General features: G+C 39.4%; 1 protein-coding gene across 4 annotated transcripts in view; it reads right to left on the bottom strand.

Moving 5' to 3' along the window:
* The window catches only part of USH1C (USH1 protein network component harmonin), a 102639-nt gene that overhangs the window by 35294 nt on the left and 44743 nt on the right, over nucleotides 1-22602 (bottom strand). For 3 of the 4 annotated variants that reach the window (XM_067540673.1, XM_067540672.1, XM_067540670.1), the window contains 4 exons: nucleotides 21897-22039; nucleotides 16874-16939; nucleotides 10892-11016; nucleotides 6175-6251 (listed from right to left, as the gene is read on the bottom strand). In XM_067540673.1, coding sequence (XP_067396774.1) covers nucleotides 6175-6251; nucleotides 10892-11016; nucleotides 16874-16939; nucleotides 21897-22039 — 411 coding nt within the window. The remainder of the gene's footprint in view (nucleotides 1-6174; nucleotides 6252-10891; nucleotides 11017-16873; nucleotides 16940-21896; nucleotides 22040-22602) is intronic. The other variant, XM_067540671.1, reaches the window with a different exon arrangement.

Here is a 22602-nt window from a genome sequence, read left to right as displayed (position 1 = left end):
TTAGCAACAGAATAGTGTATTTTGTTATCTTGTGTTATTTAAGTATCTGACACATTGGAACAAACTCTCTACTAACCTAACTTCGTTGAAACCAACAGTGTTATACCAGCACATAATTTGGCCCACTGTCTTTTTGACATGCAAAAATTTAATAAACTTTCTACAAAATTCAAAAAAAAAAAATCATATTCTACATCTTCCCATTTCCTTTTATTCTAATTTGCTATAATTTCTCATATCTATTTTTAAGTGCATGCCTTGTTTGAAAAGAACTCAGCCCCACCTTTAATTTTACAGCCAACATAGTACTATGCTTTATTAACTTAATTTAAACATTTTCTTTGTTTGCTCAGATCATATTTTTTTCTGATTTTTAGTAGTTTTTTATTTTCTATGTTTGTCCTGCACTAAATTCTTGCTTTACATTTTTGCAGATAGCTTGCTCTTCTGGTAATAAACATATGAAGAAAAGGAAAAAGGTGGGCACTGATCTCAACATATGCTTCATGTGAGGCCAGGTGTATTGAAAAAGATCCGTAATTTGTTTTTTAAATTACCCATGAGATACCACTGTCCTCAGACAAGGCAAGGCCTCCCCTCAGCAAGGTGCTTAAAGTACCATAAGGTACCTTTTAAGTCAAGGAGACTATACACGTTTAGAGTTAGACACATGCTCAAATACCTAGATGAACTAAGTCCCAGACACTCGTTAGAGTCAAAGAGTTTTGCCTGCATAAGGAAAGCAGGATGAAATAGAAGGAAATCATAAAATTAGAAAGAAATATAGTACAATGCTTATCATAACATACCTCTTGTACAAGCCGGTTGATTTTCAACTGTTTTTCTTTTTCCAACATCCCTTCTTTTTCTTTGGCAAGTTTTTGCTCAAACTCCAGTTCCTTTTTACACTTCTTCTGTTCACACAGACTATCACTCTTCAACTTCTTTTTCTCTTTCCCTTTCTAGGAGGTTTTTTTTATTACTCAAAATAGTAGTGTGTATATTTTACAATGGCTAAGAACACTGCAAAACTTTGAGCTTGATTGAGCCTTTAGATACATGAAAACCTGTCTTGGAAAATTAGCTGCTGTCTGCAGGTGTGCATAAGTGTGGTGACTGTTTTTAAAACAATTCTAAAAATCAGTCCCCATCATATCGGGTGAGAGTCATTCCTATTCAGAGGGCAAATAGAAGGCCTATGCATCACTTAAGGGTCATACAACGTTGGTACTGTTAAATACTTTTTTCCTCTTCTATAAAATTTCAGCATGTGGGTTATAAGTAAGAGTTATTATATTAATTCACAGTTTACCATAAAGATTTAATTTTTCACCCTTCTGTTGGTCATTAATTGCATGCTGAAAATGATGGCTTTCACATAAGTGCTCATGTATTTACGTGTAGGGGTGAACCCTTCTCTTTTTTTCCTGTAAAAAGCCTTTATAGCATCACACATCCAAAGCACTGCATAACATGCATTAAGAAAGACAGAGCAAGCAATTGTAGAGAAAAAGTTTAGATCAGTGCAGGGAACTGAACTTCTCCAAAGTAGCATACTAAGGAGGTGATGTGTCTGAATTTTAGGGATGGCAAATGGACATTCATAGCACCCACAGGATTAAATGTACTCACATGTGCTTGCCATTTAAAGATGTGCTAACACTGCTTAAAGCAATCATAAGAGTTACATGTATGAGAATTTTTTTTTTTTTTTGCTTTAAAATAGTGCAGCTAAAGGCCCCTGAAATTTATGGATAGAGACTTTGAAGTCTGTGCTCTAGTTGCCTTAGAGAGAAAACCTGCTCCCCTGATTACAGTGACTGTCAGTTGGGTTCCCAGAGATGAACTGGTAGTGCAGGGAGGACAGCCTGCATACTCCAGTTTCCCCATGCCCAAAAACACAGTGAAGAGGAGCGGGCTGGTTTAGTAAAGACTGCCAGTGCAGTGAGAGACTGTGCTCCAGGCTTGGTTGTTAGAGGAGACACAGAACAGTGAGGAAACATGAGCTGTTCCTCTTTTCAGCCAAGGGCTCTTCACTGTGGCTTGGGGAATGCAGGGCACAATGAAAATCATGCTACAATCATTCTCTGTATACCAGGATTAATTTATCAGCCCTGCAATACTGGAGTGAAATGTAGCAGCTCATGCCCCTAATCAAAGCAATAACCATTTGGAGTATTTAAAAAAAAAAAAAAAAAAAGACATTCTTCTTGCTGGCAATAGAGACCTGCCCTGAACTGCAGGCGACCAGAACTTTGCACTGCTGCAATCAGTGAGGTTGTGTTTTATTTGCTTCACAATTAATTTGGCTATTGTTGCAAAGATTAATCCTAACAGGTACAATGAATATGTTGTGAAAATGATTTAGTAGCATCAAACACCTAATTTCTAATGCCCGTGGTTTAACCATGAGGTTTAGTTTGTGTTACAAACATGTTCATGTTTTGTTTAGAGCTACTTACTGTTTACACCATTCACTAGGGACATTACTTCATTCTTTATAAAGGATGGTAAATACAGCATGGCTCATGTGATAGATGTTAACATTTTATAACTGTATATGAAGACTCACACTGAGCACTCTGTATGATACTAGTTCTATAGAATTAGCAATGGGTTCCCATTAATCTTAGCTGAATGCACTACTATAGTTCAGGTCTAACTCTAGAGAGCCTGAGTCATCCCTTCCATAGATCATTTTTTTAATGGATTCATAATTCACTCTTGCAATTTGCTGTACTAAAAATATCTTTAGAAGGAAGTGAATTTCTTTTACAAAAATTATTTTGTTGCTTCTGAGTGGGCTGAAACATAAATTTACCAGTTTCACAAATTTAAAAAACACACTTAAAATAAAAATAGTTTAGAATCATAGAATATTAGGGTTGGAAAGGACCTCAGGAGGTCATCTAATCCAATCCCCTACTCAAAGCAGGACCACCTCAACTAAATCATCCCAGCCAGGGCTTTGTCAAGCGGCACCTTAAAAACCTCTAAAGATGGAAATTCCACCACCTCCCTAGGTTACCCATTCCAGTGCTTCACCACCCTCCTAGTAAAAACGTTTTTCCTAATATCCAACCTAGACCTACCCCACTGCAACTTGAGACCACTGCTTCTAGTTCTGCCATCTACTACCATGGAAAACAGCCTAGTTCCATCCTCTCTGGAACCCCTTTTCAGGTAGTTAAAGGCTGCTATCAAATGCCCCCTCATTCTTCTCTTCTGCAGGCTAAACAAGCCTAGTTCCCTCAGCCTCTCCTCATAAGTCATGTGCTCCAGCCCTCTAATCATTTTTATTGTCCTCTGCTGTAGTGCCGGGGGGGGGGGGGACGGGACACGGGACACGACACGGACGACGACGACGACAAAACTGGACTCAGTACTCCAAATGAGGCCTCATCAGTGCTGAAAAAGGGGAATAATCACTTCCCTCAATCTGCTGGCAAATGCTTCTACTAATGCAGCCCAACATGCCATAAGCCTTCTTTGGCAACAAGGATACACTGTTGACTCATATCCAGCTTCTGGTCCACTGTAAACCCCAGAGCCTTTCCTGCCGCACTGCTGCCTAGTCAGTCAGTTCCCAGTCTGTAGCAGTGCATGGGATTCTTCTGTCCTAAGTGCAGGACTCTGCACTTGTCCTTGTTGAACCTCATCAGATTTCTTTTGGCCCAACCTTCTAATTTGTCTATGTCACTCTGTATCTTATCCCTGCCCTCCAGCATAACTCCCCATCTTAGTGTCATTTGCAAACTTGCCGAGGGTGCAATCCAACCCATCCTCCAGATCATTAATGAAGATGTTAATCAAAACTGGCCCCAGCACTGGCCCCCAGGTCACTCCACTTGTTACAGGCTGCCAACTAGACATTAAGCCATGTAGACAACTAGACATTAATCACTACCTGTTGAGCCTGATTATCTAGCCAGCTTTCTATCCACCTTATAGTCCATTCAGCCAACCCATACTTCTTTAACTTGCTGATAAGAATACTGTGGGAGACCATATCAAAAGCTTTGCTAAAGTCAAAAGTTTAGATTAAAATTACAATTTGTCAAGCTTTTAGTCTATTGTGTGCACTATGCTTCGATGGTTGTTAGATTAGCCTTTAATAATAGAGTAACAAAGCATATAATTATACAGAATAACTTGGAGAGTAAAACCTATTTGCATTTTTATAGCGCACATATTTTTCTGTCTTATAACTTACTGTATTAATGTTGGCTAGAGCATAAGATACGGTTTTGAATCCACATGATGGTCAGCATTGACACGTCAACATTAACCAACAGCATAAAGTGGTACCTGAGATGTTGCAGATATTTCCTATTCTATGCATACAGAAATAATTGTGGCACATAGTAACAGATGACCTTTTAAATGGTGACCATGGTAGATAAAGCTCACAGTTCAGGTTGTGATCCTGACTTCTTTGCACACCCCAAACTCTAAATGAATTGATGTACAAGCAATGCAGGATCTGATTCTGACTCTATGATGGCTCGACCATTGTTAAGACCGTAATTGGTTTTGATCATCAACCTGGTGATATCAGTAATACAATGTTTATAATAGTGTCAAAAGATACTGAAAGAAAAAAAAAGAAGTATGTACCAACAGGAATAGAATATTACTTGAAACATTACTGTATGCTTTAGAGTTGATACTTAAAATACACTATCTTGTTTATCAGATTTTAAAAGTACGTTTTGATTGTTTTTTCCATTATGAGTGAAATTCATTTCTGTTCAAAGGCCTATTCATCACTTAAGTCCCCCTTAATTGCAATTATTCAAAGGCACAAATGGGAGCTAGACACGCAATTCCCATTTTTTTTTTGCCTCTGAAAATCTCCCTTTTAAGCACTATTTTGAAGGGTTATGGACAGCATAAGGCTTGCAAAGGGGAGCACCACACTGGTCCAGTTTTCCAATGTGTTGAGTACCTCCTGAAAGGTATGGATAGCTCTCAATTCCCATTGCGATCAGTGGGAGTTGAGAGTACTCAATACTTCAAGGATCAGACCCTTTAGCTGCACTCCAAAAGAAACTTGCTCGCACATGTTAAATGAAAAAGCATTTGAATATACCAAATCCATATAAAGTAAGCCCATCGGTCATGTGCTGTCACGCTTAGAAATAAATGTACATTGCTGTACGATTTATTTGAAAAATACAGAGGAGAGAAAAGAGTAATTACAAATGCAAAACCCACTGCAAATTTTCATTTATATCTCTACACACTTTGTACCTTGCGAATTGTGGGAAATTTCCCTTCATACCGATAAAACCATCCAAAAGCTATAAAAGAGCAAAGGAAAAGTATTTGCTGGAGAAAAGTCCAGAACTGGTTTAGATCAACCCATCTCCGCACGTAACTGGCTAAAAGCTATTTGAAGGCGAAATAATAATGATATTAAATATATGCAGTGTTGTATTGTATTCAATGATGGTATTAAGTGACGGTTACTTTATCAGATTCAACCAGAAAGCAGCACCTGTACATTTACTGACCTGTTTACCTTATTGATACACTTTTTATGTGAAACAAAATACATGCAGCAACCACCCTCCCTACAAAACCTGACAGTCATTCTCACTGTTATTGGAGGTACATTGTCATGCCCATTCCTTTATATTAATTGTAACAATTTGTTAGCAGTAACATGATGAATAAAATCAAATCAGTGATTCAAAAACATCCAAGCTTGTGCCCAACATTTAAGGAAACAACAAAACCATTCAATCCCCATATGAAATATTTTTGTTCTTAAAAAACATATATAAAGAAAGAGAAAGATTTTCTTAAAGCCAAGTTCATAAAGTTTAAAAAAAACACTCTGTTGGGTAACACACAGGAAATTAGATAACTATTATTATATATAAATCTACTGATGACACAAAGCTTGATTAATATCATAGAGTTTTTAAAATTTACTGACAGTCTTTGTATTCATTTCAGGAATCTCTAGCGAGCAATTATAGCAATACATATTCTGAGCTCTGTAATTTTGCTAGCATTTACCATTCAACAGACTGTGGGCACTGCCCTAGCAATTGAAAACAGCAAGAATAGAAAGTGTTCAGTCCAGTGTCAATCCTGACTGTCAGGAGGAAATGAAATGTAGGAAGAATCTGAATCAGGATAGGAAGCTAAGGCTGATGAGCAAACCTGTTTGTCCTGCTTCGTGATCATTCCATCCATGTCATCTGCTGCAAGTTGGTCATGTGCAATTCCCTTTAAATCTACTAAAGAAACAAAGGAGGAAGGAAATGAGGAGATAGAAGTGACAGTGTAACTCAGGTTTCCATGAGGTAAAAGGGGAACCGTACTGAAATCTGTAATATCATGAGAAAACAAGATCTATCAATTCCTGGTTTACTCTGAAGAAAATAAGACCTGCATGCAGCACCATGGCCTGCAATGTACTGCAGCCAGGCTGGGTGAGGAGCCTGGTGGCTACTCTGAAGTTTGGCAATCAACAGTTATCTGGAGTCTAACTTCAGAGAGAAACGCCACCTTTTTCCCTTCCCAGCAGGCAGTAATGTTACATTTATACTATAGTAGCTCCTAGATTGTAGACTCACTGTGGAAGGCACAAACATAGTAAGAACAAATCCCTGTCCCAAAGAGCTTACAATTTAAATAGACAAGAGAAATGAACCATTGGAGAAACCAAGTATCACCACCTTCATTTTATGATTGGGGAACTGAGGCACAGAAAGGTTAAGCAACTTGCCCAAGATCACCTAGATCATTTGGGCTCCAGTCTAGTGTCTTACCCAGCACTACTCTCCTACTTCCTGTTCTGCATAATAGTGCTACAAATCATCTTTTTTAGCTTAACCAACAGCTCCCGAGTGAGTCTTATCTAAAAGCTAAGCTTCAAACCATCCTAACTGCCTTTGAAGAGCTGAGTCCAGCAGCCAGGTTTACAGTTAATGGGCATGTCTATGAAAAGTTAGGATGTACAAACAGCCCCTTCTTACTCAAGAGATCTGCTCCCTGTGATAAACCCTACTGAGGAAAATGCCCTCTAACTTCAAGTGAGTTTCGTCTTTGTAAAGACTACAGAATTTGCACTAATTATTTTCGAGGGGGGGAAGGAGAGAAGGAGGAGAAAGGAATAAGAGAAGGGAAAAGATTGAACAGGAGCAGAAAAGGGAGCGGGGGAAAAGGACATCATAGTGTGAATGGATTAGACAACTGGAAAGTGAAGAATGTGTGTGTCAAAGTCTTATGTAATCCACACAATGAGATGTGAGTATTTGTATTGTTCTAGTGTCTGGTCCACATAAGATATTAATGCATTTGCTACAGGTGTCAGCCACGGGACTTACACCCCAATTTAGTACACACTTACGAGCGTGCATAAATTTAACCATGTGAGTAGTCTCATGCAGAACTGACTAAGGAGGTCTGCTCACATGCTTAAATTTAAGCAGATTCTTATGTGCTTTGTTTTCTCACAGCCTTAACATGGAAGGGCCTGGGCTCAATCCTAATTTTTTGGTCTAATTTTTTACACCACTTGCAAAATTATCATAATGCGAACAGCAAAACAGTCAGCAGAGCAGTCAAAAATCTGAGTTCCAAAAGTTATTCTTCAACTGAAGAATGAAAGTTTAAGTCATGCTTTCTATAAACTCAGAACAGGTTTCAGTAAAGTATAAAAACTGAAGGGAATAATTTGCTGAAAAGTGATGTAGTGAACAAAAGATGGATTTAGGCTAAGAACAAATATTCTTGGAGAAATACAACTATCCTTGAGATTATATCTGCATTTCACAAAGTTGAGAATTTCAAACTGATCTGTATTTGATTTGTCAAACAGCGTAGGAATAATGTAGAAGAGTTCCAGAGGGGTAGCTGTGTTAGTCTGTATACAGCAAAAACAACAAGAGTTCTGTAGCACTTTAAAGACTAACAAATTTAATTTCAGCAGACATAAGCTTTCGTGGGCTCCAACCCACTTCCACAGATGCAAATAATAGAAATTTCTATTATAGAGATTTCTATTACTTGCATCTGAGGAAGTGGATTGGGTTGGAGCCCACGAATGCTTATGCCTGCTGAAATTAAATTTGTTAGTCTTTAAAGTGCTACAGAACTCTCGTTGGAATAATGTAGCTGGCTCAGAGTTTCATTGCTGCAGTTAAAAGGGGCTGAATCCTTACAGTGTAATTTACAAGACTGTAAAGGAGACTGGGGCATTTTTCAGAGTTTTGTTATTGTTTCTAGGGAAATAAATATTTTCTAGAGCCTGTGCTGCATATTTGCACAATTTGCACAGCTGTGTCACATTAGTCACCAGATGATATGACATGGTTATATGATATTATTTAGTGGCCAAATTTTTTTTAAAAAGGACATGTTGAGTGTGCTGCCAGGAATGATCATGCACTAGACATAGAAAGACCATATTTGACATGCAAAACAGTAATAATAATAAATACTACTACTAATACCTAGCTTTTATATAAAGCTCTTCAGAATTCCATGTGGAAAGCAGGAGGAGGAGAATATCTGCTTGGAAATCTCGTGGCAATTTCCTTCACAACATTCCCAACAAGGGAATGGAGCTTATCTCCAGAAAAGCATCCAGGGCCCATCCTCAAAGCAGATCCCCAGGAATCTGCAAGGGTTCGGGCCCATGCATCAGCTTTGGTGCTTGGTGGCGTCCCCTGGCAGTGCTAGTCCAGTGGATCCATGGTGATCCTTATGCAGCAAAGATAATGCAGCCCCAGGTAAGGTCTACAAGGGTGGGCTGGAAATAGAGGTGGAAAGCATGTGCATTCCGTTGGTCCTGCCCTGGCTCATTCAGTCTCCTCCCGCTCCCCTAGCAAAGATCTCAGATGCATAGAGGGGGATCTGCCAGGTCTGGGCAGGGAAGGAGGAGAGTGCTGCATTGCGTTCCCTTTCCATGCTGATCAAGAAGGAAACAATCTGTGAACCACCTGGAAATGCTCTGCAGACCAGTGTTAGAGAAGTTTTGAGGGATAGCCTTAACATATCACTTGCATGAGTCTGTCGTCTCACATTATTGTTGCTACTCTTTGTAGTAGTCCTTACTTGATCACCTCAGGGAAACAGGAAGCTATGAGTAATACTGAATTTCCCTTATTATCTTAACACTCTGCTAAACTGACAGTCACAAATTGAAGACTAGAGACTATAAGAATTAGAAAGTGTAGTAGAATCTCATAGATGCAAACCATGCAATATGTGTAGACTGCTATGACATCTCCAGTTAGCCACACAGAAATCCTCACCTGGATATAAAATGTGCAGTATAATCCATGTGGAATTATTGGTAATCACCAGATATGTAATGCACATTAATGGCATCAAGTTAAATTCTTATACATATACAACCAACTTGTGTGACCTTTCAGTTTGAAGGTAAATCTTGGGAGGTTTGCATCATTGAAGCTAAACAAAGCTATATAGCTAATCAGTCCTCTATGAACAATAGCAGGCAGTATCCCCTTCTCCTCAGATCTGCTAATGGTGCTCTGCTGGGCTGGGCTCCATGTCGGAGTTAACAGGCAGGGGTCAGGAGGCAAGTGACCTCACACTGGGCACGGATGGGGTCAAGGTATCCATTCATCATCTTCCTACTATGCATCATCTGAAGATGCTGGGAGATGGACAATCAGTGCCCCTGAAGGTTAAATAGCAGGAAGGAGTTTACAGGACACCAGGCAGCCCTTCTCCCATCCTCCAAAGACTTAAAGTAAGGAGGAGTTTGGGGCCCTACTTGAGGGAGGGGGGAAAGGTTGGCAGTGGTTTACGCAAACCAGATACTTCATGTGAATTTAGATCACCATGATCCATGTGTTTCAGTTGGTAAAACTCATATGAGCTGAAACTTGCATGTTGCCCTCAGCTCTAGCGGTAGCTTCAGTCCCTCTTTGCCAAAAACAAGAATTTCTATATAGATTTCACCTTAAAAAAAAAAAAAAGGCTAATATCCTCTCCTTTTCCTGAACAAGCCCAAGCCACTTTGTCTCCAACTGTAAGTACAGGGTTATGTTTCTGCATCCTACCCCTCCATCTCCCAAGATCTCTCCCAAATCAAAGATGCCAAACAGGGAAATGAAACCAAGTTATTTGAGATGTTTTTCTGATTATCTGCTTGATACAGAAAGCTCAACACTCATTTAAAGAAAGAGATCAGAAAAATGGGACCCAAGTAGCAAAATGCCAATAAATCCTGTAGTCCATTATGCACTGACATCTTGTTGGAAGAGATTAAAGTAAGACTATGAATGTAACATATTTCCCTTTCAGTCATTCACATATGTGTATACGCACACAGCATATAAGAATTTTGGGCAGATTTTCAAATGGGAGCTAAGCTTTTTTAGGCACCTACATTAAGTGGCCAGACTTTCCATTTCAGAGTGAGCAAACAGCAACTCCCATTGAGAAGAGCTCAATTAAAATCTTGCTTTTAGTGCACATGAAATGTGACAGATTGACATCTCTGGAGACTGAGGTTCTCTGAATAGAAACAGGCTGGACAACAGCAAAATAAACCTCCCATGATGCACCTCAATCCTGACCTAGAAGCCTCATCATCATGGCAGGAAGTTCAGTCTCCGTATCAACACATTTCTTGGTTGAGACTGTTAACAAGGCTGACAGTTAGTGTGGTGGTGGGTTTTGTGACAGATATCTGTTAAGTGGGAACAGGAGGGAGACAACTAAATCTGTCTCTCAAAGACCTCCGAACAGTCATCAGGTGCTAAGTTTTAGCCATGGCTGACATGGGTTAGATTTGAATGGTAAAAACACTCCATATCCATGGCCATTGCTCAGTCATAACGTTGTTCCTCAAACACAACTGTTTTCCGTACTGATTAGGATGGAACCAGTCACTTACTTCTGTGTTTAGGGGTAGGGGCAGCATGTACTTCTGCAGTTACAGTTTTTACAGGCTTAGGTGGCTCTTTAGGCCTCCAATCTTCTTCCCATTCCTTTTTAAATTTCTCTTCCTCTGCTGTTATCCTAAATAAATATAGAAGAAAAGTATTTCTTGAAATTCTCATTTAAAAATATAACATATGTAAACTATAAATTATTTTTCTTAATTTGAAATACAAACCATTTCCATCCAACTCAGCTAAAAACCCCAAATTTAAATATATATCAATGGCTGCTATGTTATTGACAGTCAAACTAATATATTCAACTGAACAGAAAACACGCTCAAATAATAAACAAACATTTCTTGTTTGTGGTCTAATGAGACTATATACTTTATTGTGTTTCAAAAATAATGAGATAGGGAAGTAACTCATGCAAAATGCAAGTCACTGCCTTTATACAAGCATGACAGATCCACATATAAACTGGTCAAGTTTCACACTGGGGGAAGGTTTGGAGAAGCCAATTCTGAGCTTCTTATAGATTCAATGATTTTTAAGGCCAAAAGGGATTATTATGATCATGTATTCTGCCTACCTGCATAAACCAGGCCAAGGAACGTACCTCACACAATAATTTCTACATCAAACCCATAACTTCTGTCTGAGCTATAGCATATCTTTTAGAATCTCTAAGTCACAACAACCCATCTTAACTTAAAGACTTCAAGTGCTGGAGATTCCATTACATCCCTGTGTAAGTTGTTCCAATGTTTAACTATCCTTACTGTTAAAAACGCATGCCTTATTTCTACATGATTTATTTCCATTTAAATTATCGTTTCTTGGCATAGCTAGTCCTAGAGCATACAAGAAAAGTAGCTGTTCTCTGACAGGAGTTGGTTCAAGAAATAACTATAGCTTGGACAACTAAACAACAGTGACACCACTGTATAATTAAATTCAACATGACTGGAAAAGAACTTTTATCAAAAATGAACACTGTGACAGACTCGAAAGGGAGAGTTCAGAAAAATGAGGAAGCTAGTTAAAAAGAATGCATGATGAGAAACAAGGAGATTTAGGGGAGGATATTGTCAAAGGACTTAGAAACCCCAGCTCCCATTAAACTTCCATGGGAGTTGGATGCCTAAATCCTTAGTGCCCTTTCAAAAACCCTGCTTAAAGCCCTGAGATCCCTTGTGGAGATTACTTACAACATACACAATAACAAAAGTCCAAGGTGGTGTACACATAACCGTCCCCCCACTCCTTCTACAAAAAAACTTAAACAATAAAAGGAAACAGGAACCTGGAAGTCTGGTTAAATGTCAATGTTTGTGGGGTTATTCATGACAAGCAGATATTCTTCTGAAAATGGAAATTTAGCTCAACACAAAGGTGCATAAACTGTAGCAGGTAAAATGCAAGATGGAAGTCAGGAGAATTAAATGGGGATTTACATTGGGTGTGTGGGGGAGGCTCCCTACTAACCTGAAGAGGGTCAGGACCAGCCTAGCCATGTATTTGATCGCTAGAGGCAAAAACATCGATAGATGATGGAAAATTTAACACAGTATGGCCCTACTGTTGCTGATATAGAGTATTACGTGACAAATAAACCACGTCTGACTGAAATTGCAGAGTCTGTACAGCATATTAGACATATTCTTCCTCAGGAACCACATCCTCCATGGCAATTACAAGAAATGAATCATAGGGATTCTACTTTCCTTGTATTTATGAAAACAAATTTTGCTCCACCATGCTGTCCTTAGCTTTAGCTAAGTCACTCTTAAATCCTCTTGATTTAACTCCTGTCCATCCTTCCGCTCTGCACTGTTTTATTAACTCTATCTTGGTGGGTCACATCTGCAATCAGATTGTAGAATCACTGGGACAGAGATTATGTTTTACCTGCATGGCAACATGTGAAGCCCAATTCCCGAATGTGTGCTAAGTAAAACAGATAACAAAATAAAAATGTGCGAACAAGAAACTGTAGGTAATATTTCCTCCCATTTCTCATAACTTGTTAAAGATTGCTGAAATCACAAGCGACACATAATCCAATAATATATTGCTGCATTTTGTACCATAAGGCACACCTCTTAGTGACGTAAAAAGATATATTTTTGACGGTGGCATGTCACAGTGTAATTCACTGGTTTATAGTAGCAAAGTCCTCCAGTGTCACAGATCCACATGATATCCCTAATTTATGGACTTTGCATTTGGATCTCGTATAGCCCCTACTGTTCTGCTATTTGCATTACACGACAAATAAACAATGTTTGGAGTTAGCTAAAAGACAAAAAAAAAAAAAAAAAGGTTTAAAAAAGCCCTACACATAGGCAGAGGACTCTACTGAATATACATCAGAGGAGGTTAGTCTAGTAACTAAATTATTTGGTAGCAACAGAGTCAAGACCAATATCTTAGAGGTTGCCCTGCATATTCTGGTTAATGTAATTGCTAGTAGAGTAGACTTTAATATAAAAAAAATCATGCCAATAGGGTCAGATGGGCAGTACATAAAGTATGACACAGAGCCAACAGTTTCCTTGGAGGCTCCATCTTCCTAGTTCCTGTAAAGAAATTGTGCGCTACAGGGCATAACTCATTCTGTACTTTTACAGATTTTTGTTAAATGGATTTTGCTCTGTCAGGAAAGGCTGCAGGCTACAGAGAGATGCTAAGGCAAAAACTTGTATTCATATTCAGAACACAGATAAGAGATTTTCAAATTATCACCCCACTCAAGTGAGTATTGGTGGCAATGCTTATTGAAGTCTTTGAAACTCTGCACGAAAACCAACCATGTGGCCTGACTAGTTATGGTGGGTAACATTCTCTAAAGCACCCAGGTGACTTGGGAGCATAAGTTCAGAGCTTGAGCTCCAGTGGGAGCTGCAACTTCAGAGCCCTGTCTATACAGCTATTTTTAGAGCACTTGCGCAAGCCTGGCGAGGCTCTCTCCAAAATGCTGTGTAGACATACCATAAGTCACTTAGGTGCTTTTGAAAGTGTTACCTGTGATCTGCATGAACACTAATGACAGAAGAGCTTGTAAGTTTCAAACTCCACTTGCTGATGTTGCATTCCTGAGGGGCTGAAATAAAACTACTGAGATTCTTAAAGAGCTTCAGGTATGGCGATACATTACCTTCACAATAATTTAGGAAACAGGATTTGAGAACTGCAGCAATTTTAAGGAACAAGTTTCTGGGAAAAGGGTCTTAAGTCTTTAAAAGGGGAGTGAAAGAATACTCAGGCTATTAGTACTGAAAAGTAGCACATTCTAGTGGATTGAGCCTGGAGCTGGTAGTCTGGAACTCCTGTATTGTAAAATCTATTCTGCCTCTGACTTAGTGCATAGTCTGGGACAAGTCATTTATCGTCTCTCTGTTTTCTCATGTTTAAAATAGGGATTGTATTACTCTCCTACCTCACAGGTGTGTTGAGGCTTAATTAGTTCACTTTTGTATTGTACAGCACTTTGAAACTATAAAAGATCTATATAGAAATGCTTGACACTATTACCAGACCTCAAGATAGACTGTAATAGGAAGAGAGATCTCTGGGAACAAAGGAGCAATGGTTATGAAGTTCAGATGAAGCCTGCAGATACCAAAGTCATTCATCATGACAGTGAGGCAGACAAGCTGGCTTTGGAAAATTAATTTGCTGAGGTTTGCTTGTGTAGCATCCTTCGCTGCTATTGCAGCAATTTGTTCAAAACAGTATAACAAAGTGAGAATGCACCATCTCCCCGAGAATCAGAATGGGAAAACATTATAGGCAGAAGTCATCCCTGTGCTAACACAGAATCCAGTGCAGGGATGGCTGATGTATGCATGTGCATTTTTGTACCCCAAACCTAGTGTTGCCAGAAGCTGCTCTGGTCCCCTGTGGGCCTTGTGGCAGCTGGGGAAATATACTGCCTTCCACATCCAACATGCCATCACTGATTCAGAGAGCCCTGTGTATGCCTTGTCCATTGTGGAGGATTTCAGCTTCAAATATAGGTAGGTCAAAAGAAGTAAAAAGAAATGATGCAAATGGAAAGCTGTTTTATGTGACAGGAGAGGCATGTCTGAATATTTCAGAGTAAATTATAGTTACAGAAAGTTGCATCAGAACAATTATGGAATATGAAAACTCCAACACTAATTTTGCAATTTCATAGTAACTGTCATATAATTTGCCAAAATTGCTCAGAAGAGAAAATGATAACTCGCATGAAAACAGTGAACCACGACTGGTTTGTTTTTTTTTCACCCTCCAGTTCTAAATGTACAATAATATTTAAATTACATTTACTGTTGTGTCCAACTTGCTTTTTAGTACTGCTGCTGGATGGGCTGCCAGAAACCTGGTTACTTCTTAGATTTTAAGGCCAGAAGGGACCATTATGATCGTCTAGCATAATGCAAACCACAGGACTTCTTTAAATTAATTCTTGCTGCAAATCCCATAGCTGTGGTTGGAACTAGAGCATCCCTTTTAGAAAAGCATGTGCTCTTTATTTACTAATATCCAGTGATGAAGGCTCCATCACAGTCCTTGGTATGTTGCTCCAATGGTTAATTACCTTCACTGTTATACATTTGCACTTTATTTATACTCTGAATTTGTTTAGATTCAAATCCAGACATGTAATCTAGTTATATCTTTGTCTCCTAGAATGATGAGTCCTCATCATCTGGTTTTTTTTCAAAATACAAAACAGAAATATTTATGAACTCTTCTGCCTTTTTTGCATTATTATTGACAATTCTGCCATTTACATCTAGTAACAGACCAACATTATTGTTAGGATTCCTTTTGTTCTTGTTATACATAAAGACTCTATCTTACTGTCCTTGAATCTGCTGGCCATGAATTTTTCTTTAAGTTCTTCTGATTCTCTTACCAATTTTCTATAATGTCTAGCTTCTGAGTTATATTCATTGTTATCAACTTCCCCTTTCCCCCCACCCTTGTGTAATATATTAGCTTTTTATGTTTATGGCTGCTTTCACCTTCCCCTCTAAGCCACGCTGTTTTTCTAACCCATGTAACCTTCTCTCTCAGTTGTGGCTTTTTGGGCATCTAATAAAAATGTTCTAAAACAATTCCTAATTATCATTGACATTTTTGTGTTTACTTTTTTCTTCCAGCTGTTGTGCCTCTCAATTATTTTCAGCTTTGTAAAACAGGCCCTTGTAAAGCTCCAAATACATAACATTACTGCTTTGGACTTTACTGTTGGCACACAATAAATATAATCAAGTCATGATCACTGGTACCTTACCAACCACTAACTTTTAGAGCTGTGATCAATTCCTCTTTATCTATCAAGGTGAAGTCTAATGCAGAATTCCCCTATAGTGGATGCAACACTTCTTGAGTTAGGAAATTGTCATCTACAATTTTGAGAAATCACAAGGATGTTGTAGAATTGGCAGAGATTTCTGGCATATATCACTCAACCAGAAAACATTTTTATATGAGCTACATTTGGAATAATCATGAACTGCTTTAAAACAGCACCCTCATAGTCCTGAAGATATATACCTCTATATTGGAATGGAATTTAATAAAGCAGGTAAGGAAAGGTTGATTTTTTTCCCCTTGTCTTTTTTCTTCATGAAAATGGAAAAATGTTTCCTTTTCAACAAAATTTTTCTATAAAGATTTTGGGGCTTTTCTTAAAAACTGGCAAATTTCAGATGCTTGGGCAAAGAATATAAAGTTTTACTGAACTTTTTCACCTGACTATACAAATTATTTCAGTTTTTGGTCACTCAAAACTTGAACATTTTCAATTTTAATTAAATCCCATTTTTTTAATTGAAAACAGACATTTTCTATGAAAAATTCCATTTTGATAAAATTGCCGTGTTCTGCTAGAAAAAAAAACGTGGACAAATTTTTTTGACAAGCTCTAATATTTAATTTCTCTTTACATGAACATTATGCAACATGTGTAGCATATGAGGAAAATGATTACTTACTGTTCAATTTCTTTACAATATCTTTCTTCTTCCTCTGCAGCCTTTTGAGAAATCTCTAGTTTTCTTCTACAATAGAGAGCAATTTACTTTTAGAATACTTATTTTTCTCTAAGTTTTCATGTGTATGCTGGTGTAAAACACAATAAATATATAAATGAGAACAAATAAGCACTGGGAGAAACTGAAACACAAGTTTCCAAACTTTAAAAAAAGCTTCTTTAAGATTCCTAGCCCTCATCACATCTGAAATTTGAAACCCTCAGGCTCTCAATAGCCCATCTGGGCAACACAGCAGGTCATTTCTCTAAATTCTGAAGCCACTCTGATTATCAAAGATAACTTTTCAGTGAATATGGCAGCTGTCCAACCATACTCTCTGTGATGGGATTGACTCTGACTGCCCAGCTCAATGACAAGGGCACTGGGTAATGACATGAGGGGTTATGGAGTTTACTGATGTCCCACTACAAGTGTGGAGGGATGGTTTCTGTCCCAGCTAATTGACAGCCAGGGAAACTGAATGGCCCATCAGGCCCAAAACAGATGTCCTCAATGACAGCTCTGAAGCATAAGTACAGCTTGAATTCACACAGTGACTTTGCTAACTCTAAGGAAAAGACAAACTCACGGACCCTATGCTTTGCCACAACACTAAAACGCCAAGAGATATCATGAGGGATTTTCAAGGAAATAAGTGGAAAAAGAATTTAGGCACATACGCCACTTCTCCCTTTCACTTCCCAATAAACAAGAATAAAACAAAGGTAACAAGATACACTAATGGAAAAAAGAATGAGCACTCATATACGAGGTTCCAGGCTTTCTATTGCCAAAGTATTGTTAACAATACTGGAATATCTTTTATCATCCAATGAGTGATAAAAGCCATTCACTTTAGAGACAGGTGACTTTGCACATGATATCTGATGAAGATGTCCTAATTCCACAGGATGAGACAACTTTACTTTGTTGGGAAGACCTCAGAAAATCACCCTATTTGCTTGTGTGAAATTTTCTCTGTAAACATGCACAATTGGAAGTGGACAGGACACATCTGTCTCTAGACAAGAGGAAAAAAGTGACTAGTGAAACATTAAGGCATGGGAAGAGATCAATGGGGGATGCGGGGTACAGAACCCAGTCCACCATACCTTTTAAGTACACCACTTTGCCACAACAGAAACAACCACACCAACTCAGGCCAATGGCTTATTTTCTGTATTCTTGACCTTGTTACTCACAAATTAATTGGCTTCCTTTTAATAAGTAGACAGCCCGAATGAGTATGGGAGCAAATAGTTACCTTGGCTAGACCTGTGGAACATTCTATTAAATGTTTAGATATGCAGACTTTGAAAACCAACATATAAAAGGGAAAATAATTCTGCAGCTGATGCTAAAACTTTTTGATTGAAATTCTTCTGACTTTAGAGTAATTGAAAATATACACTCTCTAATAAATGTAACCACAAGCTTAGCAGAGTAGACTAAATGCAAAAATATAAACATAAACCATGCTAGTGAGCTTGAAAGTCAAAAGATTTGACTTCTAAACTGAGATTCCCACCAGTTGAGAGTAATAATAATGCTTATTCACGTTTGTAAAGTCAGTTTGAGTTAATATAGTACCTATCATCAGAGAATCTCAAAGTAGAGTAATATTTTTATTTCACCTGCTCTACAGCTTGGATTCTGTGTCATCATCTGACTTAAAAAACATAGTAAATCCTTTGATTTTTGCTGTTCTCTAAATTCTATAATTCAAGTACCATCGCCAACTTCTGTGTATAGATCAGAGTGCAGGAACACTGTGCTCACATATCAAGTGCAGATTTACAGTCTCTTGAAATCCCACTATTTTATTAACTTTAATTTATTAACTAATTTCCAGCTTAAACTGTTGAGAGTGAATTAGGATATGTGCGGCACAGTTGGTGCCGCTGGATCGATTTTGTGGGATTGATTAAGCGGCACTGAAGACCTGCTCAATCGATCAGGAAGTCAACTGAATAAATCCACCCCCGCAAAAAGATTAACGCTGCTTTGACAGGAAGGCATTTCCCATTGGTGCAGCATGGTGGGGACACTGTGCTAATTAGAAGTTAGGAAGTCGACGGGAGATATGCAAGCTACCCTATGTAGCTTGTGTATCTCCCATTGACTGCTGCCGAATTACATGGAGAGTGTAGACCAGGCCTTAGAGACAGCATCCAAATTAGAAGAACTGGAATAGAGTAGAGGAAATGCAAATAGCTGCACAAAAAGACAGTAGGGAAAAGAACAAGAAATCTGAGAAATAAGAATGTAACTTGTCTGTGCTCTTGTTCCATTGGGAAAAGAAGATGAAGGGGAAGAAAGCAGCCAAGGAGCACATGAGTTCTCCCCATTGTCCTTGACCTAAGAGAAGAATTAGGATATGTCTACACTGCAATAAAAGTCCTGCAACACAGCTGTGGCTGGCCTGTATCAGCTGACTCGGATTTGTAGGGCTCGGGCTACAGGGCTATAAAATTGCAGTGTAGATATATGGGCTCTGAGACCCTCCTCTTTCATGAATGACTACGCTGCTATTTTTAGCCTTGCAGCCCAAGCCTTGCAAGCCCAAGTCAGCTGACCCAGGCTCTCAGTCTTAGTGCCATGGTTTGTTTTTTTTATTGCAGCGTAGACCTCCTCTAAGAAGTTAATAGTAAGCAGGCAATGAGATTTCACTTTCAAGAACAAAGTAGTGGAGGTGTGGGATACTAGGAAGAGGAGGTGTGCCAGGGAGGAACAACAGAATGAAGCAATTGGAGAATCGCTGTCCCATTTTTCCCCTCCTTTCAACAACCGTAAATTGCCACGTTAATAAATCCCTGCTGCAGTCACCCATATTGTGTTCATATGGTTCTACTGCCCAGCTTACCCCTCTGTATTATTTAAAATGAGAACAGATAAAGCTGGGAGTCTTAGGGCATGTCTAAACAACCTTTTACTGCACGGCAACCTGTGGTGTAAATCCACAGCGCTCCAGCAGGACTGCATTAACTGTCCGTATATGTAGACTGTGTAGAAATTGCAACAGCTCACATGGATCACTCATATACAAACCACTGATGCCAGGAGTTGGCTACTTTAGGATTCCAAGCACTGCCATGACATCTGTGGTCAAGGGTAAACCTTCAGATAAAGCAAGGCAATTTTAGTTCTTCTGATTTATTATTTACCTCTCAACTGCTGTGCTCTGACGAGGCATAGTCAGTGCAGTGCAACTCATGCCAGTTTTGGATATGCAGTGTACAGTAGACAAATATCTCCCTTTTATTTATTTAAACATTTCACAATGGCTCACTAGAATCAGGGTTGCAGCAGCTGTTGCAGACCATGTGAAGGCACTGGACTCTGAGACAGCCATTTCTGTGCTAGGGGATTCTGGCAGAGCTTTACAACTTGAGTGATAAATAAAATGCTGTTAGGCAAATTGATGAGGAGGTGACCCTAGAGATGCAGTAAGAACCTGTTCTACTTTCTGGTGAAGGTGTTAAGAAAACAAGAGCTATAGCATCCAATTCCTTTTATAACTGGCTACACTAATAATGTTCCACAGCATTTATCACCCACCATAGGATGCACTTCTCCATCCAGTTGGTATTTTCACCTGTTTCAACTAATCATTTTTCCTGTACAGTTACCAAGACTGCCATAGATACTGATTATTAATAGACACATATTTGAGCATATGTAATGAGGACTAGATTGTGCTCTTTTCTCCCCCCACCTCCCCCCCCCCCGAGTAGCAGGGCAATGTAAAACTGCCCCATCCCTGGAAGTGCACCAGAGACACTATGTCCTACGAAGGTGCACACTTTCTTGGGGCTGCTTCTTGTGCACAGGGATGAGCAACCAACACAATCCAGAAGGGTGGATCTAGCTGCTTCCCTGGTATGCAGGTCCAACTCTGGGTCAGTGAGGGAGGGGTTGTGGCAAAGTTTCCTCCCCATGCCCTTTTCACTGGCTAGCTCCCTGGATGGGAGGAGTAGATGGAGCAAGGACTATCTGCACTCTCCAGAGTGCACTAATGGCTATTGTGAGATATACTACAGCTGCAGAAAGGAGAGGATTGAAGAACTCCTTGCTGGCCCTTTTCTCCCTGCAAGTACACCTCAGAATATAGCCCTAAGAGTCTCTCTCCAAAACCATCCAGGAGCTAGATGTTCGTCTTCACATGCTGATTTCAGCTATATAGATATTTTACTGAGAAACATTTTATGGGCAAAGATTTACTTTGATGTCACTGTACTGAATTTTATATGGGTAGAATTTTGTGACCAGATAGCTACAAGACCTCAGTGAAGGTCAATGGAAGTTTTTAAAAACAACCAGTTTGCCTATAACACAAGGTATGCAAGAACAGCTGCTGTGCGGGTTGTCTTTGTACGACCCATCCCTTGAGAAAACCCTGGGCTTCAAGTACTTGTGTCACCTGCTTTGTGTGGTAGTGGGTACTTCAGCATGGTCCAGCTATCATTCTGCTCTCCAACACAGCCCAACCTGCTGTGGCTCACTCCTAACATCCCTTCTGACCCTACCATGCCCCTGCACCCTCAGGAGAATGACAATCCTTTCCCAGACCCTCCTACTGTGGTTTCCCACTCTCAGGAAGGGATAGGAGCCAGAAAGTCTTCATACCCATTATATCCTGGTTCTCTCCCTCCCTCCCTAATAGATGGAGTATTTGGATTCAGATTTGGTATCTGCAAAATACCGATAACCCTCATTTGTTACCCAGTGGTTGTTTTATATCTATCTATATCTATGTAATTTATGTCACTGGCACATTCTTTGAGGTGATGAATCCAGAAGGACCTTATCTCTGAAGTTCCAGAGTGTCCACAGCACCAACAGAAAAGGGAATTGGAGGAGAGCCTCTCAACAGCAAAAGAGTTAATATTAATCGAGAGTGTCCTCACAATTATTTCACAGTCATTATTGCCAGTTCCAAGTGAAAGCAAAGTTGACCAGCTCCCCCTCCATCTAAAGCACTTACAGTCTCTCTTTCTCTTGCTGTTCTTTTAGGATTTTGTTAGTCTCTAATGCAAGCCGCTTCTGATGCATTAACTCCTGGCGCTCCTGCTCATGAAGACTCTGCTCTCTCTGCCTCTCTTCCTCAGTCATGAACAGCTCTCTCCCCTGCAATCACAGCATAAAAACAAATTCATCACAAAAACCACTCCCCCCACAAAAAAGCCTCCAAAGCTGCAACTGTAAATGTACATTTCATCACTTCCTCCTATCACGTCTACCAAGTAACACCTCCTATAACACTGTTTCCAGACAGCAATGATCAAACACATCAGGTTTGTAATTGACTTGGGTCCCAGTCTGTGATGTTCTGAGCACATCTCCTATATGGTGCTGTGCACCCTCAGTTCCCCCTAAATTCAATGGGAGTAGAGTGTGCTCATAATCTAGTTAGAAGTGCTCAGCATCGCCCAGCAGAAAGTCCCCCCCCCCCCCCGTTCCTCAACACTGTTCATTTGATTTTATGATAGGAGCATGCATACAGTGTTGTGAAACACATCCATTCTCTCAACTGTTTTCTATTACCGTCCACCCATGTGTTGTGAAGACAGAGTTGGAAGTGCTATGCCTGGGTGGGTGTGCCAGCATCACTATGTCAGTGTGAATGCGTAAGGATCCAAAGAAACATATTAAATTAAAACATATGGAATATTTTCAGCTAAAAACAACAG

Source organism: Emydura macquarii, unplaced genomic scaffold (assembly GCF_026122565.2).
Source record: "Emydura macquarii macquarii isolate MOO-44397 ecotype Brisbane River unplaced genomic scaffold, CSIRO-AGI_Emac_v2 contig_587, whole genome shotgun sequence".
NCBI lineage: Eukaryota > Metazoa > Chordata > Testudines > Chelidae > Emydura > Emydura macquarii.
Note: the sequence above shows the minus strand (reverse complement) of the source record. Positions and strands in the feature narration are given on the sequence as shown.